Source organism: Tachypleus tridentatus, chromosome 13 (assembly GCF_004210375.1).
Source record: "Tachypleus tridentatus isolate NWPU-2018 chromosome 13, ASM421037v1, whole genome shotgun sequence".
NCBI classification, from domain to species: Eukaryota; Metazoa; Arthropoda; class Merostomata; order Xiphosura; family Limulidae; genus Tachypleus; species Tachypleus tridentatus.
In genome coordinates, this window is record NC_134837.1 from 59,108,085 (window position 1) to 59,128,848 (window position 20,764).

The 20,764-nt window shown below is 29.6% G+C and overlaps 1 protein-coding gene across 1 annotated transcript in view; it reads right to left on the reverse strand.

The window, feature by feature from the left end:
- Window positions 1-550: 550 nt before the first annotated feature.
- Window positions 551-20,764, reverse strand: part of LOC143236287 (active breakpoint cluster region-related protein-like) — a 99,887-nt gene continuing 79,673 nt past the window's right edge. The window contains exons 15-23 of the mRNA XM_076474558.1: window positions 18,401-18,440; window positions 17,905-17,979; window positions 16,065-16,162; window positions 15,257-15,415; window positions 12,651-12,760; window positions 12,044-12,183; window positions 10,771-10,905; window positions 8,031-8,136; window positions 551-7,150 (exon numbers count right to left, since the gene is read on the reverse strand). Coding sequence (XP_076330673.1) covers window positions 6,931-7,150; window positions 8,031-8,136; window positions 10,771-10,905; window positions 12,044-12,183; window positions 12,651-12,760; window positions 15,257-15,415; window positions 16,065-16,162; window positions 17,905-17,979; window positions 18,401-18,440 — 1,083 coding nt within the window. The 3' untranslated portion in view covers window positions 551-6,930. The remainder of the gene's footprint in view (window positions 7,151-8,030; window positions 8,137-10,770; window positions 10,906-12,043; window positions 12,184-12,650; window positions 12,761-15,256; window positions 15,416-16,064; window positions 16,163-17,904; window positions 17,980-18,400; window positions 18,441-20,764) is intronic.

Genomic DNA, 20,764 nt, shown 5'->3' on the forward strand with positions numbered 1-20,764 from the left:
TAGATTTTCCATCATGTTATCTTGGAGATCAAAATGAAGATAGTGTTATCAAAGCATCTTCTCATTACCAATATTCACAAAAATTTATTTAATATTTAATTCAGTACCTCATACTTAGTAATGTGTGCTGTATACTGTCTTGTATGTTTCTATTGTTGAGGTTGCAATTATGAATTTTATATTCAGATATTAAAATTTTTCACTTCTTGTATGATCAATTTCTGATAACCAAATTCATCCTAATGCTTATTATTGTTTTTGATGTTAAACTTTGCTTTAATTGTTTTTATGATATGAAGAGATGGTTAATAAAACATCATGAAAATATTTTAAGATGATTATTCTACTATAATTGTACTAAAATGATGCTAGAAGGGAAGTTGAATTACAAAATGTTGTTTATATTTCAAGATAACTTCTGATTAGTAGTAATATTAACAAATTTTATAATGAAACTGTGTTAGGAAATGCATATCTTGTTATATTTCAGCACAACAAAATATCATTTTCAAATAAAAATAAAGTCCTGGGTTATACCAATAGAACAGAATGATGAGAAACAAACATTTTATTAATCAAAGCAAATGAATATCCAGGAAACACACAATTCACGAATACCTACAAATTAGTAAACCTATTCCCATTTTAACTGATACACAATGATTTTACCTTCCATTTTGGTAAGTTATATATATATACACAACACAAATGTACACAATTGAAACTATTTTTAAGTAGTTAAAAATAAGCACAAACTATGCAATAATGCATTCAGAAAGTACAAATTATAACCACAAATTTACTTTCTTTACCTGTGGCTGTGGAAAGAAAGGATATTATATGGATGGATACATCAAAAATTATTATCTTAGGCTTCTACATAGAATACAAAGAATTCATTGCTTTATAATTAAATGGAGATACACAAATTTCATTATTACATAAAGTAATACTTCTGTTTCCCAGTTAACAGTACAAACAAAAGTTTATAACCATAATAAAAAACAAACTACATTGTGTATGTAAGCATTCATCAAGAATTGATAGCATTCATCCAAACCAAAGAGTATGAGAATGTGCAAAAATAGTAGCATATGAACAATTTTAAAATAATGAAAATTACAAATCAGGGAACTTAAGTGAATGGAATATTTGTTCCATAAGCTACATGTTAAAATCTTTATTAATTTGTTTAAAACTTTCATTGAGAAACACTCCACATTTTTAATAATTCCCAAAGTAGGCTACCAGAAAAAAACAAAAAACTGGCAAATTAAGGGCCATTTATGAATTGGAGTCATTAACAATGTGTAAATGTATATACCCGAGTTGACAGCAGTGTGTGCTAATATATGGAAAAATTTAAAAATCTATAAGCAGTGATAGATTTTAATGCATGTGCAATACAAAGTGCACTATACACACAAATGCAATTAATAATAATCATCAGTTGGCCTATGACACTTATCAAGTAATATCTACATTACAGAACTGAAGAGAACAGCACAATGCCATCTAAAAAGCTGTATATGGCTACCATACCTTCAGCAGACACAGAAAGTGATACTAGACAGAAAAAAATTTTAACTTCAACAAATATAGTCAGGCCCTCAAACATTCTAACAGGAACCAGCAATGAATCTATCATGAAAGAGAATGACTCAGCCTGCTTCAAAAGTAACATACAAGACCAAAGTAGGACAAAACTGAAGAGAATATGATTAACATAAGGAAGAAAATCACAATGTAAAGCCAACAATGGTAGTATGTCATCTCATGAAGACAATCAAAATTTGAAAAGCTCCAAGCTGACCTTAAAATTAAAGAAAAGGAACAAACCTAAAACATTTGCAGGCAGAAGCTGAGCACAAGTGTTGTTTAGAATTAAAAATGAAATTGAAAAGCTGGTCAAATCAAACACAAAGATGACAAAATTAACAGAAAACAAAAGGGAAGACCTTTGATTGATGTATATGAACCTGAGTTTTTGAAAGATATTTGTAAAATTGCATTTTAGGGGGCATTGGCAAATGATAGGAGTCAAAGTGAGAAACCCAAATCATGTTAGACTCTTGACAACTTATCTGAAATGTTTCAACAAATAGGTTTTATGCTTAGCCATAGTGCATCATATTTAAGACTTCAGCCTCATCAAAATGATATAAAAGAAATATGTCACAAAAACACAGTTTCACTAAATTTCACCGAGGGTCAAAACATAATGAGTAAAATATATTCAGATGCCAACTTTCCATTTGCCTCACACAATTTTATTTTGAAATATGCTCATGATTCACTCCAGATACCACTTCAATTTTTAATCATTTATGACAAGACACATGCCCCTTTCAATCTTACTATGGAAAATATCCCAGCTCCAATCTTAATACACATGGATTACGGAATACAAAGTGCATCTTCCAGACCATGCTTTTACAGTTGCACAGAGGCATCAACTTATGGCATCAGTTTATACTGCATGAACATAAAACCACAAACTTATTCTTGTGTGCTCATTTATAGAAGACATACCTTCACTGTTTTTCATAGTGGGAAGCATGACATAAGTAACCCACACATTCATGCACAATACTTCAAAAATCTTTTTGGTCATGAATTGTTCATATCTTTTCTGAAGGATTTTTTGTTCTCAGTGTTAATGTTGGACAAGATGAAAATCCTAGAACTCCCACAATTCTTACAGCTGGAGTATAGCATTGCATAAACCATAACTTGGATGTATATATTATACTCACTAAAGTGCCTGGTTCTTTTGCCTATAACAAAGGCAGTGCCAGGGGGGCCTCAATCCCCCCCAAATGAGCCAAGTTCCCCCTCAGCCCCTCAATATTGTTACCTACATATATTCATAAAATATGGAAAACACAATCGTTGTTGTTGCTTAGAACTCAACATCTTCATTAAGATGAAAGATAGTTAGCCTGATAGTGACCTTACTTTTCCTCAGAGTGTATTAACTTCACATGGGATAATTCGTTTCTGCTATGTAAACTATGTCTTTATGTTATATTTCTTTTGATTTGTAGCTTTACTCTTAATGGTATATTAAATGTTCAATCTAAGCTAATCTTGATTTTCTTTATTATTATGTATTACCTTGGGTGGAATTTAGGTGAGCTTCCTCTTTTACATGTACGCATATTTTCATAAACAGATTATTTCTAATTTGTAATAATGAATTATTAATCAAAGTGAGTTTCCAATAAAAACTGCATTGAAAACACAGTTCAAAATAGCACACCTTTCTGAAATGTACCTTGGTATTTACATTATTATAATTTATCATCTATACTTCATATTGATGGCATTTTGGGAGCCCCTCTGCAGTTTACCTCAGCCCCCCAACAAAAATATCTTGGTGCCACCACTGGCCTATAACCAAGTAGAGAGAAAAATGGCAACACTTAGTCAGGTTTAATCCTTGTGAATGACAGTTTTGGATCTCATCTAAATGGTTTAGGCAAGATCACTGATTCAGAGCTTCAAATAACCAACATAAAGTGATGATTGATGGTCATCCAATTGAGACAGAGTATGTTAGTGTTGAGGACTTGCAGTTTGAAATAATTAAGCTAGGTAACGATTGGGTTGTAAAGTATGTCAGCCAATCCAAATAGTTAAACACAGGAAAAAAAAATTCTGGTAAAGATATGTGTACGAACCAAATGAATGTCATACCTACAAGGTTCCTCCCAGTTTCATTTCCTCTTACACATTGAGTGCTAAATAAATCAAGATACCTAGATCTGAAAATGTTCTGGAACCTCAACAGACTATATTTGGAACTCTAGTTCAAAGGCTTACCACTTTATGGAGTGTGATGTCAAATGCAGCAAAGAATGAAACTTTCCATGGAAAAGCCCCTTAACCCCTTAGCTAGCTATGTAGTTTTTTTCACAGAATTTTATATATTTTTTTTAAATTTTTGTATAAAAATTACTATATATAAAAGAAAATTGCATGTAATTTCTAAAAAGTAATCCAGCATGTTTTGAGCATGTCATATCAGTGGAAATAAAATATCAACCAATCACAACTTAGTAATAAACTGCATATGTTCTGCAGGCTGTTGCTTTAACGAAATTAAAAGCACACCTTGTGGTGTGTTCCGCAATTGCTTGTCAGTTTAGAATCACACCATATGGCACATTCCACGGCTAAGGGGTTAAGACATGTATTGTTCAAAGGTTCATGGTGAATTTCTTGAAGAATATGGAAAATATATGGGATATATTTTCCACTGATTGCTTCCACGAAAAAACATAGTCATACTCATAAACTAGGGTAGAGCTGCCAGACAAGGCCTTGGAGGAGTGCAAGAAAGACTTCAACCCATCTTCCAATCTTAACCATGAATCCCTTCCACAAAACCAAGCAGTCACATCAGAAATTGCATTTTATTCAAAGCAATGATGTGTTCTGAGGAATACAATAACAAGAGGAACTACATTCAGTTTATTGGGCTATCCATATTATTGGTATTGTTTTTATATGCTATTTTGCATATTAAAATTAACTTTTGGTTTGCTATCATTAATTTCTGTTGTTTGAAAAATATAATTTGCAAATGAAAAAATATTTGTATTTGGTCTGTTCCTTCAGTCTGCACTACAGCATGTTACAAAGTTAAATATGTATGGACAAGCTTTTGCACATTCTCAAGTCACTTCTTCAACAAAAAGATTATGCAAAAATTAAAGTTATCTCATTAAAAAAAGTGGAAAACAAAACCAAATATTTAAAAAACTAAAATTCATTTTTTTATGCTCAACATTAAATTTAATCAGAGTGAGACAATCTTACATAATCATATACAATTTATAGATGTAAGATTGTTAATCTATGAATAGTCAATTTTATTACATTAATAACACAACAAACATAACATCAACTAACATAAAATTAAGGAATTGCTTAAATTAAATGTAGCTTGTATACAATTTCTACAGAATCTGACACAAATAACAATAGGAAAGAGCTATACATTAAAACTATAAAATGTGTTATAATCATATTCTCCATCATTTCTGCTAATTCAAAAATGTTCATTCAAAAGCATTAACTTATCTTCTGAAATATGATTTAAGAAAATAAAAAATATAAAGAAATATAGAGAAGAACATGCTCTCCAAAGACCCATTGAAATTACATACTAAAAGCTGCTGTAAAGATAATGATTTTGTAGTTTAGAGGAGGTTATTTTCAACTGGTGTAAGTAAAACATTTTTTATTTACCCAAGAGTAAGATCAAATTATTTAAATATTACAATGTTAGTACAAAGCTAATTTAATCATGATTAAAAAAAATAAAATTTTAATAAATACAGAATTGTTTTTAAAATAAATTGGAACTGAAAAAATAAAATTCTCAATGCAAAAGCTTGCCTAAAATCTAATTTTAGAAAAATATTGTAATATTTTCATTTTTTATTTTTATAAAGAATGTATATTGGAAAACACAAAAATATATGAAATTATAAATTAGAATATCATACAATTTGAGAACTAGTTTCATTATAGATAGAAACAAAACTGCTGAATTGGTGTAAATATATTTTAAACTTGATATGTATTAAGACAGGAAGACATACATTGACATAGCAATCTTAAAAAGTCTAAATATGAGTACTATGGTTTAGAATGTCAATCAGTTATACCAAATGTGTCAAAAAATGCTTGTAAACAATCTTTTTTATAAAAAAAATTTAAGAAATTGGACATTTAAAAACATTACTTTTTCTACACACCATACATTATAAAATAGTACATTTTTTATAGCAAAAGCATAATTCGTTGTATAAATTTATCAAAGCTCAGACACTTTCTAGAATTTGTACAATTATGACCAAATAGTAAATGATGAATAGAGAATATAAAATCCAAAATGTTTTCTATGCAAATTCTTGTTAAAAATTATGCAGAAAGCAATATTCACTCATGTACTTTAATATTTAACAAGTTCCTTTACTCAAAAGAATTAGCTAGGAGAATTTAATATCAAATCTTGAAAATATTTTGAATTATATATACATTTATATATACACACACACATATACACGTATATACATTCATAATTTAAAAATACACACACACACATATATATATAAACTAAATATTCTTGTTTACTGACTTGTACAGGATCTTTCAAGTATCTCTTATCATGTGTTTCATAAACTTCTTCAGAGAAGGGTGAGAGGAGGAAACAATATGCCAACCACAAAATGAACAAATAAAGATACACTAAGATTTGCTGAAACAGTGAGCACAACAAAGGGGAAAAAAATCATATCAAAGTTTAAATGAACACAGTGTATAATAAGAATCATTAATTCTAAGTGTTATTCATTACACTTGAAAATTGTTGCTTTACTACTGATTACTTCATTGAATAATACAATCAAATTAACTCTGTTTTAGTATACCTCACACATAAAAGTATGTGCTAAGATTTTACAAACATTCAGAAACACAATTCACAAAAAAATGTGACTGTGAAAAATATCCAGTGAATTCCTGTTGAAAAATGACATTTTTTATCATCTGTTTTTATATTACAAATTACAGCTTACAAACCAGAGAGAAAGACATTTATTAGTAATTAGCCAATTTGAAAAAAAATTTGATTTTCTGAGTTTAAAATTCAAACTTGTATTAAGTAATTATGATTAAACTTTCAAATGCTTTGATCTTTAGCATCAGAGAGTTAAATTAACTTCTTTGACAAAAAAAGGAAATATGCATAATACTTCCGGAAATTCATAAAATAAATATTATGAAAAAGTATGAAATTTATTTTGGTTGTTTGAAGATGGAATTATCAAAGCTTTCTGCTGTTACCCACACACACTGAAACTGAATAAAACCATATATTTATTCACACATCTGAAAATACAATAGAAAAATAGAGCTTCATTTAGGGGATTCGACAGTTAAAAGAAGCCCAGCTTCTTGTTTTTTCAAGAAAAAATACAGAATTCCTGCCTGAGCCATAACATCCACAGTGCTTGCTGTAAGAATGTCTGCTGATTTTGAATTGATAGAGTGATCACCTGGTCTCAAGACATTTGGGCCAAATACTGTGGCTAAGTTATGTAGTGACATTTTATTGTGGTTTTCATGCTGGTTAACCCTATTGCAAATATTAGAAAAAAAAACTGCTTTAAAATGAAATATTTACAATGCTAAAAAATGCAGAAAGATATTAAAAAGAGAGAAATGCATTTTACTTTACTTCTTTAACTTTTTTTTGAGGAAATGTTCACCTGATGGAAGATTTAGTATGGAGCCTAAAATCTGATCTCAAACAAAAGGGGAAAAAAATAAAGAGTCCAAAAGAGTTTTTATCTTGAAAATATTTTAATTCATTACAACTTAAATATTTATAAAAAAATGAAAAAAGCTAAAAGCCATCTGACAAAAAAATACATATATGTTACAAGTCCCAAAATAAAAATTAAAGTTCATGATAATAGTAGAAAAAACATCCAGAATCTTAGTTACAATTACAAAAACAATATTACGTTTGGTAACTAATGAGTTCATTATCATTCTTTTTTGTCACTTACAACTGTTTAAAGTAAGATTATAATTTTTTTCTCTACTCTTAAAATAACCCCAAATCACTGACAAAACAATTTTTTTTTGCTACAATAATAAAATAAGTTGTAATCATTTTGTGAAAGTGCAATAATCATCACTGTTAGCTACTGTTTTTATTTTTCAAATATTTGATGTATTCTTTTGGATAAGTACTGTTGACATGGAGTCACAGTAGGGATTTGTAGCTTGAAAAAATAATGTTGACACTATTTCCTGTCCAGTTTGTATAGAGTCCAGAGTTATAGACTTGAAAATGTAATCCTTGAATTTTATTCAGCATGTTTCTGTATTTTTAAGACAAACCCTATTCCTATTTTTAAATTAACAATTTTTAACTATCTTATAGTAGATATATAAAATATTTGAAGTACATAAGATGAACTACTTGAATGCTTGATAAAGACACTTACTTAACCATATGATCAAGAAGTTTTCTGATGACTCCCTGGTTGATTGATGGAAGAGAATGGAACAATGACAAAAGTCCTTTCGTTCTCGCTTCTTGATCTTTTAGACCTGTGAAGTGCACATATAAGAAAAATAAGACAGAGGAAACACAAAAACAAATGTATATATATTACTTAAACAATCAAATTTTCAAAACAGTTTATTACATTACCATAAAATCTTCTTATTAATTTATAGTTATTTGGCTGACTGTTTAGGCCCAATACAGGGTTGAGTACATTATATTAAAATAATTTTGAGTATGCAAATCAGTGAGTTATGCAAAAACCACAAATGATGTAAGGTCAGGATGGAACAACAAATATAAATATATTTTGGCACTGTTTGGTATTATGCAAGTTTTGTAATACCACATAAAATTGATTGCTTTTAGAAATTTTATGTATCAGCCCTTTCCAATGCAAAATGAATATACAAGCAAATCATAAAGATATATTCAAATAGTATATTTAGAGTATCTACAACACTGAATTACAATGATAAATAAAGAATGTCTGATCAATGGAGACAGCAACATCATCCAAGAACAGACCCAATTTAGTCAGCTGTGCCTGGACATGAAGACCAAAAGGAAGAATGGCAGACCATCTATTCTGAAAAAACACAGCACACTGAGGAAGGAAAACACAACCTCAGGTGGGATGCTGTGGTAAGGATTAAAGTTTGGAAGCATACAGTAAAGAAAGCTGTAAGTGGCAGAGGTGAAGAAGAGGTTCATGAGACTCAGTATACAAACTCTCGACTGGAGAAGTGTGGAAAGCAACTGTGTATAGCCGAAGCCCCAGATGGTGAACGGAGTCCAACATCTTCAAGGGCTGAAGTTCTGGCAGAACAATAGAGCAGATATCTATAGTCTAGTTTGATTCAAATGAGAACATGATAGATCTTTAGTATAGAACATGGATTTCCTACCCAAGAGGTGGAAGAGAGGACAAGAGGATGTTCAGAGCCCTTGTACACATGACATGTAGCTACTTGATATGTGAAACAAAGGTCAGCTTACAGTCAAAGATAAGCCTCAAGAACTTTGCCTAAGAGACCAAGGGAAGAACAACATCACTTCCTTTATAGTAATGCCATGCAAAATAGGTTAACAGTTTCTTGTCATATCCCGCAATCACTCAGTTCAGCTGTATCAAGCATCATTATTTATGGTAATTGCTTAAGCTAATACAATGCAATACCAAATGCTCTTTAATTAGAATAGTTTCATAAAATGCTTAAAATTTGGCAATGAATAATAACTATCCACCCATATGATTCTTTTGAAAACTTGAGCTTGGCATAACCAACACTTATGTGTCTGCATGTGCTTTTATTCTATAGTTTTCCTGCTCTAAATGAGAAGTATTTAATCCAAATGACAAAACCTAAAACTGGTCCAGCTCAGGTGAAGCTATAGTAAAATTTTTGACTGACAGCTTATTCAATAGCTTTGCACATAAAGCTTATATTCAGACTAAATTTGACATCTAATGGTAGGTTGTAAATATATATCAATGTACCAAATTTGAAAAAATTCATGAAAGTGAAGTATATTTTTTTGTCAAATAAAGTTTTAACATTTTCAGTGCAAAGAAAACAAAACGGGAAGAAATTCAATCAAAGTTGGAGATTTTGTATCTTGTATATTTCTTAATGCACTGCCTTGAAATTTGGTAGGTGAAGTACAGGTTAAATAGAGTATATCCACTGAATATAAGTGACAGCTTGGATTACACAGTTCGAGCTACAGAGGGTGGCAAATTGCTAAATTATCACTCCTGTTAATAACACAATGTGTCCTGCAAGTTGTTTTTGCTGTGTGTTTTGAGATTCTGAATTCAAACCAACATATAATGCCTTGTCACATTCAAGTGTAATCTAAATTACACTTCTACCTAGTGCCCTTTATCAGTGGTTCCATGTTTTGAGAATGAAATCTTTATGACTAAGAAGCATATCAAAGATTTTCTTAATACATTCTTCACATCTTATGTGAAACTACAACTGATAAAAATAAAATAGAAAAGTAAGCCAACTTTCTTTTACACAAAAACTGTTAGAACTGGAAGAAAAGTGATGTGCATGTACAGTATTTTGCCAACCAACTGGTAGTGACTTTTCAGAATAGGCCTCAGTTCATATTTTATCATGTTATTTAAACAAGAACATGCAATTTATATTATTCCATGCTCAAAAGAAACAACCTGAGTACTGGATGAGTAATGTTACCTTAATATTTTACCAACTGGTCAGGTAGACTACATATATATCCTAAATACAATCAAAATCAAATTGCTTTAGTATAAATATATTTATTACACACTTAATTCTGATAAAGGTAGGAAAGTATTTATTATGTTTTTCTAAAATGTAGATCAGTTGAAGAACAGAAATTTACAGATTGGTGTTTCAGATATACATCACCACATGTGAATTTTGAAAATCTCATATATCAACAATATAAAAATGAACACAAATTTACATGTATTTATTATAACATATGATACACTGTATAAAGTATTATAAGAAAATGATGCTGAAATATTTTCACTTATTACAATAACTTAAATATCTAAAGCATAAAAATGACATTTCACAATATTCTATGTGTATACAAACTGTATGTTTGACATATGATATGCAGAATGGTTCTAGTTTTATAGCATCATTGAAGTTATTTTACAATTCGCAACTTACTGAAAGCTTCAAAAAACATATTGTAAAGACTGTCAGTGAATAGTGAATCTGGCAGTTCTCTGAGATACAACTTCAAGAGACCAGTCACTGTGTGAATATCAACTTCTTTAAGTAATTGTTCTGCCTCATAGAGATCTAAATAGGAAAAACAACAAACTAAAATTCAAACACTTAATGAACATTTTTAAATTTGTTAAGCACCAGTATATGTGGTTATTAACTTCTAGACTTATAAGTAAACCTCTATATTTAGGAAATATAAAAACCTGGAATTTTTTTTGCTGATATCAATGAATGAAAAAAAGAAGTTTCTGGAATACACCACGGAACAATCAAAGAAAACAGAGAATGCTTTAGAATAAACAGTGGTAGAATTAAACAGAATAAAAAAGCTTTTAAAATAAATAACAGTAAAGTTAAATACAAAAGAGTATCTTTTAGAACACACAATAATAGAAGTAAGAAATAGAGTAGTTTTTAGAATATACAATGACAGTACTAAAAACGTTTGCAGATTACACCACTGTAGAATTATAACACAAAAATTTGTAAAATGTGAACAAATGAACATAAAATAATAGCTATTAAAATATATAAAAGATCTAAACTTCTTTCAAACATGTTATTTTAGCTAACTGCAAAATACATTAAACAAAACAGAGAAGAAATTACGATATACAATAACAACATTATCATTAAAACAGACACATTAAAGAGAACTAAAAAACAATGCTTTTAAATGTGTAAAAGAAAATATTTCTTATTCTTCTGATTATCAACTTGTTTACATACCATTCACTACATATAATGTAATTTTACTTACCTGTTACAACATTTAGTGTTAGGATTTGACCAAAGATTACTTAAAACTCACTCACTTTCTAAGTAATATATATACAAATAATGAGTTTGTATGAGTTTACTTCAGTAATTAGAATATAGATGACATTTTGTGTGTGACATACTTTATAATTGACCAAGAATCATGAATTCACAAGCAACCTGCTACTTAATCAGTTACAGAAAACATGTCTATAAAGTAGAAATGGTCCATATATTGGCAGGGGTTCCCAACCGGTGGGTTGCGACCCCCCAGGGGGTCGCAAAGCCTTGGCAGGGGAGTCGCGTAGCCTTGTTAGAAGTAGCTTGGGATAACATTAATTTTATTTCATCAATTACATTTTCATGTCGCGAGTGCCAAAAGGTTGGGAACCCCTGTTCTATGGTAAAAACACTGAATTAAAAAAAAATAATTTAGATTTAAAACACTTGCTTGTTTCAAACGTCTTCTTGAGTCTCTGAACATCAGATGCTGACCCAGACACTCGATAAATCCCTACTTCATTCATACCTCGTTTCTCAACTTCACGTATACAGCTAGTAATAATAAAGGGTACGGTATTCTTCTCTCTTCTAGAATAGCAAGGTGAAAATCACAATAAAAATCCAATGTGTATACAAATATGCATCAGCTCTATGAGATGATTCTAATACAAAAACAGACAAAAATTTAAAATTATAAAATTAACTACAATTATTATATATTTACATTCCCTTTTCTTTTTGAAGTTTAAGCATTTTTTTATTATTAAATATCATAGTTTAATGAATTATGGTAGGACAAAGTTGAATAAATTTATCCAATCTGGCTAAAGGTATTTAACTAACTTTTAATACAATTAAGAATAGGTATTAACAGCAATAATTCTAACACTAAGCACCCTATTAGTTTTAGTTGATTCCCTATCCATTCCAACCATATGTTTATATTTTTCTTCTTCCTCTCTCTTTAATTGGATCGAATTACTAGAATATATACTTATATATAATTGTAAATTAAACAAACAAAAAAAAAGGATAACCTTAGAAATTTATCTTACTTGCACACTTGCTGTATCTTAACACCAAACATTCCAACAGTTTTTGCTGAAGGTATCTCTCTTGGGATCATTTCAGGTGGAATAAACTTGATACTTAAAGTCAGCATGTACTGGAAATGAATAGGGGCATAAGAATGTGTTTTCATATGATTTTGATAACTGAACAGAGACAAAAGGTTTTATGCAGCAGGATAACAAAAAACAAAACAAAAAACATTGGCATTTTGTTATTGTGACTTTCCTTTTGGAAATTAAAACTGTTTTATAATCACAAGCGAGAAGTTATGATGAAGACTTAACCATTAGTGAAAGAATTTTTCAGTCTAATGCAACTTCTCATCACCTGATGAATTCATCTAATATAAAAAATTATATTGACTTGGTTCAATGCTGTTTTCCACCAGATTTCAAAACAAGATTATTTACTAATAAGGAATGGAGCTCTCTAAAGACCTTATTGATGGTATAAGTATTTACCAGGACTTGCTTCAATTTTTCCTTTGACAAAAATTTACTCTTCAGAGGATTCACCTGATAATTTTCTTGTACTAATTGTACAGCTACAACAATAATTGATGATTGAATTCACACCATGCAAACTTTTTAATCCAAAAGTAAAACATTTTTAGTTCAAAATTGAAAATTTTTGTTAAATAATACCAATATATACAAATACAACTTAAAATGATGTTGTCATAGAAATCTTCTTAAAAGCAATGAGATGAAACAAACTTTACAATAGTTCAAAAATACAGAACATCTACAGTATTGTGCAAACGTGTTATGACAAAGTCAAGAATTATATTTCAGATTACTTTCAAAACACAATAAAAGTTACAAATGTTACAAATGAAACATTTTATTAATATTCACATTAGTACAACAGAATCAGTCCAAGTGCATGAGTTCAGCAAACAGTTAATATTTTATGTGTCCCCATTTTGCTTTAATAACTACAAGTACTCTTTCAAGCATTGTTGCAACATATTTAATCAAAGTGTCCTTTGGTATGTTACTCCAAATGTCTCTAATACACTCTCATAAAGTTCCTTTGGAAGTAACTTTTTGATTTGTCAAATTTTTAATCTATCAAATTTCAGATTTATTCAACTGGGTTGAGATTGGGGCTCTGTGGGGAAAATTACATCATTTGAATGACTCCAGTAGTTTCTTTATTGGGTAAGTAATTTCTACGTAGGTTGGATGAGTGTTTGGGGTCATTATCTGTTTTTGCAGTTAAATCCTTTACTGATAACATGCAAAGCATTTTATATACAATGATTGATCAGTATATGGTGGTGTTTGCATTAGTCCATTATTTTACCTATTTTTCCAAATATCTCTTATTGTTTCAGAAGAAAAATACCCCCAAACCATTATGCTGCCTTCCCCATGCTTCATGGAAGGTGCTATGCATTAAAGTATCTTTCTCCTTTCTTCTGCCAGATGTAAACCTACACTATGAATCAAATATTTCAAACTTGGACTTATCCATCCATAACACCCTTTTTCAACCATCACAGTTAATCTAACTGACAGTCCAGTTTTGTATCTTTTGGCAAATTTCAGTCTCTTGACAATATATGAAAATGAAGTAAAAGTATTTTAACTGCTACATGACAAAATATTCCATTCTCATCAAGTATTCTTGATACTGTAGATTTGTAGACTTTTCTGTCATTTGTAAATGACTGTTTATCTTCTGCTTGTGTTCCAAAGGCTGCACAAAAAAAAAGATACCAAATAATATCAGTGAGTTTAGATGCTCTGCCTCTTCCTTTTCCATTTTCAAATTTACTTATCTTGGTCTTATGATCTAGGGTGTACTTGACAGTATCTGAGAAGCACTTGAAGCTTGCAGCAATTTGTCAGAGTCCAGTTAGCAACACATAAAGCTTTTATGCAAACTCTCTGCTCTATTGAGTTTTCTCTTCTCTTTTTTGGGTTGTGGCATGACAACAAAATATATATAGTGTTAAATACTGTTTTTATCAAAGTTTATTTGTAGAATGCTATCAAAAAAATTTATTCTAGTATATATTGGTACCATACGATAGTTTCTTGCTAGCTTCTTTCTATATAGTTAAGACACTGCATGGTGTACTACAACAGTTATTTCAAGCTTGAAATTTGATCAGCATGTTCATTCAAGCAGAAATCTTACAACATGCCCTTGGTAACAAGTATATTGAAATTCTAAAGAATGATAAGTATTCTCGTGCTGGTTCATTAAGTTGTCAACAAGGATCAGTAAAACATTCCCATTGTTAAAATTTACATTCTGTAATGGCATGGAAGAATTAACCCCATCGAATGAAAATAACGACAAAATATCTTCTCGTCCTACACTTTTGCACAGTACTATATTTCAATGAAATAATGCCAAGATATGAACTTTAACACAGCATACAGTTGAAAGTTAATTAACTGATTGGTTAATTAATTATTACACAAGAAACTAATCCACAGAAGAGTACTGAAGCACCATCTTACCACTAGTTCACCAAGGAAATTGTTTATTGCAACAACTTTCATATAATACAGAACTGTTCACATAAAAAAAACTTAGCAAGATCTATGTTTATTCTTAAAAACAAAATCTTTACCTCTTGTAGGCTGACTGACTTTTCTTGAAATTTGTCTGTGAGCCATGATCGACTTAGTTCAAGAGCTGCCTTTCCTCGAAGGATATTTCCCTGACTAGAATGGTCTTCATAGCACAAAATTCTCAGAGTCTGTGACCCCTCCAGCTCAATAACAAAGTCCTTGAATAGTTTAATAAATTTCATCAGATACATTTTATATTTTATGTTAAAGAAAAAAAACACATAAGGAAAGTTTAATTACAATAATAATTTAAACTACTGTGAATAGAAAGCGAGACCAAAGCCAATAGATATTAAACATGATAGTCTTAATTACAATGCCACATATCTATGTTCTTCCATGAATCCATAAGTATTGTCTCGCTCTCTATTTGAAACACTATAGTTCAGCAATCATTGTCAGTTCATTTTTTTAATGCATACTAAATATCTAAAAAACACAAAAATATTAGAACTCATGACATTGAAAAACTTGGCCTGTGTTTTTGGAAAACATTAGGTTCATCTAAAATAAAATAATTAAATAAAAACCAACTGCAAATTCTCTATGTTCCTTCAGTTAGCTTAATATTTTAAATGCAATAACTTATTACTATACTATGATTTCTTGCATTACGTTTAGTATATTTGTGTTGTCTTCGTTGCAATGCTGATGTATTTTGTAGTTTTTTTCACAGCACACCTAAAGTAACTAATTTTCAAATTTTGTTGTTAAAATAGATTAATGTGTCAAACTGAAATTCCTTATATATATATATCACAAATGATTCTCATCAGCCAAGTAAACTACACAAAACAACAACAATACCTGATTAAATTGTGGTTCTACACTATTTTTCAATGTTTTTGTTTTGGCTTTCTTGAAGAAATGTCCATAAGAGTCTACCTCTATACAAAGGAACACATCTAAATAATGAAATAATAAAAAAAAACTTACAAAATGACAAAAAAAATTAAATAATTGCTAAATATATGTAGAATAAATTAGTAGTTTTTAAATATATGAAATTTATAACCACTATGTATCAAATATAACACACATAACACTTCCAGTTCACCAAGCAAACTGAAAGCATGTGACATTTCTATAAAAGTAACACGGAAACCAGTAATTCCATTTTATCAATGAATATGACTGCAGGAGATATTTTGTACAAAAGAAACAAACCTAACAGTTCTTCCTCTTCATAAATCAACATTAAAGTAGGTGACATGCTTTACAAGAGCAACATACATAACAGTCTTTCAAGCTTACAAATCAAAGTAAAATCAGGTGACATTGTTGAAAAAGTAACAAACATCACAGTTCAACAATCATCATGAAAGCAGATGTCATTATGCACGAAAGCAACAAACATAACATTTCTTCTACATCACCAATCATGGCAACATACGTTACATTTCTTCTACATCACCAATCACGGCAACATACGTTACAGTTCTTCTACATCACCAATCACGGCAACATATGTTACAGTTCTTCTACGTCACCAATCACGGCAACATATGTTACAGTTCTTCTACATCACCAATCACGGCAACATATGTTACAGTTCTTCTACATCACCAATCATGGCAACATACATAACAGTTCTAATTCACCAATCAAAAAGAAACCAAGTGACATTTTAAATAAAAGCAACAAACATAAAATTATTTCAACTTCAACAATCACCATGAAAGCAGGTGACATTTTGTACAAAAACAACAAACATCAGAGTTCTTCTAGTTAAGAGATCACAGTGAATTGAGGGGATATTTCTACAACAGCAACAAAGAAAACAGTTCTTTCAGTCCAAAAATCAACATGGAAGCTGGTGACATTTTGTACAAAAGCAACAAACATAACAATTTTTTAGTTCACTAATCAAAGTGAAATTAGATGATATTTCTACAAAAGCAACAAATATTACTATTCTTCTGGTTCAGCAATCAACATAAAAACAGGTGATATTTTCCACAAATATATCAAATGTAAGTTGTTTTGGTTCCCCGAATAAAATGAAATCAGATGACATTTTGTAGAAAATCACAATCATCAGTTCTTCTAAGGCACAAATCACAGTGAAATTAGGTGTCTTTTCGTACAAAAGCAACAAACATAACAGTTATTCTAGCTCATCAATGAAAGTGAAATCAAGGGACACTTTGTACAAAAGCAACAAATATAAGTTATTTTACTTCATCAATCAAAGACAAAGCAGGTTGCATTTTGCACACAAAAAACAAACAAGTTCTTCTAGTTCAACAACCAACGTTAAAACAGGCATATTTTTGTACAAAAGCAACAAATATCACCCGAGCTCACATCAATTTTTTTTATTACATTATTTATAACATGAAAGAGCTGTATTAAAAACAAGCCAATCTATTTGATCCTGGATTGGGTCTATATGAAAATAATAGTATCTATTGAAGAAAATCATAAAGTTATAAATAACTGCTAATGCAAGCAAGCTACTGATATTACATCACAACTAAAAGTTAACCTAATAAGAGCAGGAAAATTAACATTTGTCACCATGTTAAAAGTACAAGTATGAAGACAGTCATCAACTATACATATATTAATCATAATTACCATGGTTTACTTCCATTGTTGCTCTCATAATTCATCTAATTTAACTAAACTTTTATGAAACCTATACCTATTGGTTGACTTAAACCATGAAGTCGTTGAGTTACAACGTGTAGATCTCCAATAAGAAGGTCTTCATCTTTGTCTAGGAAAGAAAAACATGAAGATAGTGATTTCTATGCAGAATCACATTTAAATATACTATGTTTATTTGTTGTTAATCACAAAGCTGCACAGTATGCTACTTGTACTGAGACCAATTTTTAGTGTTATAATTCCAGACAGGAATATGTTATAAAACTGATAACATTTTATACAGTAAGAGGTATTACAATAATATTCTTACAAATACAAACAGTCTTTATCAGAATCATTATCAGATAAATTTCCATATGTATTCTAATGCAAAAACTTGACTGTCACAAAATTCAATTTTTCGCATTAAACATGTGCATCTTCACTGAAGCATGGCTACTCATGAGTTTTCAAGATAAAAACAAAACAAAAATCTATGCTAAACAGTTGGCTATAGTAAAACTATTACTTGGTAAAATTGTAACACTTACCAGATCTCAACAGGAATGATCCCAGGTTGGTCTCTAAATACTGCCAATGAAAAAAGCATAGCAATAATATATGTTTAATGAATTCAGTTTAAGAAATCAGAATATTAGGTTTAATCCTATAATGATCAGTAAACACAGTTCAGGTATTAAGTACATACCTCTACATCAAATTTCAAAGCTTAAATAAAAATAGTAATTATATACTTACAAATATAAGCAAAACAGCATTTACATTATACAATAAAATTTTTAAAACATTAAAAATGACTCCATATGTTTCAGTTGCTTTTAAAACCTTCACAAGGAGTAAAAAATATATACAGCAGGTTTTCAAACAATAATGGATGAGACTCACTTTAATTTACCAGGGTGACATGAATACAGCACATGTGAAGTCAACATTTTTCTCCACTATTCAGCACTATCACCAGCCAACCTTTCATCTCTATTTACATTATTTAATTTACAATTAAAACACAGAATTTTAACAAATTTCCTAATCTTAAATTCACTTACAGTATTGGGTTCATTTAAACTTGTTTATGCCATTGTATTATAAAAAGAAATAATAATGGAACTATTTCAACAACAGCTTACCAAAAATCTTACTTAGTTTTATGCCTTCACATCAAAAATTGTCACTCACTTCACTTTCTCAAAAGTTAGCAGCTTTTCACACTCATATAAACAAGGCATTTAAAATTTGTTCCAATCCCAATAATTTAGAAAATGAATTCAATTATATAAAAGTCATTGCTAATGATAAATATTATACTGTTGATATAACTGAATGTTTAATACACATAAAATATAATTCAAGTTTAATTAAATAATGCACTAAATTAAATAGTGTTTATGATAAAAGTATTATATAGTGATATTAACACATGTAAATGGTATAACTAGTAAAGTTTCAAACATATTTAGAAAACAATTTTTTCCCATTATTAAACCACTTAATAAAATTAAAACAATACTTTCTAGCACTAAAGATAAAAAAGATATACATAAAATTAGATGTGAACATAAAAAATATATTGGCTAAACATAACATTATGTTTACATTTTGAAATGCAGCATTAATGATCACAAAGGTAATGTACATTATAAAATGATGCTAATTTCTCCACTGGTTGAGCACATTGCAGAAATTAGTCAGATACAGTGGCATAAAACAACTGCTTTAAATGAACCCAATACAATAAATGAGTTTAATATCAGAGAACCTATTGAAATTTTGTGTTGTAAATGTAAATTAAATAATCATTTGTTAAATAGAGATGACAAGTTGACTGTTAATAATCCTAAATTTTGGAGGGAAATATTGACTTCATATATATATATGCGGTATTCATGTCATCCTAATGAATTACAATGAGTCCAACCATTATATAAAAACCCACTGTTTGGGTATATTTTCTACTATTGATGATGGTAGATTATTGTGTAATGTAAATGTTCTTTGTCTATATTTGAAAATAAACTTTATTGAACTAATCTTTGTTTTATAGTAATTATTTCAATTATTTTTAACTCAAATCAATTTTAGAACAAATGTTTTGTGATTACATAACATTTACTAAGTATAATTCAGAGAGAATACTTTGAAAATGTTCTGTCTTTCATTTACTTCTGCACAGTTCATAGTGTAAACAAAGCATTTATCAATTTTTACATTTTTTTCTGCCCATCCAAAACTGCTATTGAAGAAACTGTCACTGCTTGATTGAACAAAGCAGACTGAAAACTAACTATGTCAATGTATAATAAATAAAATGGTTTGAGCAATAATTCATGATTTCTTGAGGTAATGGCTACTCAGAACTCCAACAGGGTTAAACCAAGGAATCCTGGTTGAAAGTTTCAAAAATTCCCTTTTATGATAATTCATAACTTAAACTTAGTTAGGTTTAATAAGCATGGTAGGAAATGGCAAATTATTCTGGCCAGTAACTCTAAATTCTTATTCACTAGGAGAAATGCCACCAATAGGGTGGTTGTTTGTGTTAGCATTTACTAATCATAGTATTCATAACTCATTGAAAAAAATGATCGTACTGTGCTGATATATATAATGTTTTTATATATTAAAAGTGGTACCATTTATTGAAAAAAAAGTTTTTAAAAACTTAAATTTTTAGTACTATATTTACAAATTACATCAATAAAGATATAACCAAACCTTCAGATACAGTCCAAGTGAAAGTCATGTACTTATTGTAAGGAGAGTACTTTTATTTAAATATGTGTTCTGTGACACAGAAATGTTTTTTTTACAAATTCTAGTTAATTTCGTTATTGTCTGAATCTTGTATACTCAAAGTCTGAATTTTTTTTTTATGGATTTTTGTTTCTGGTGTCATT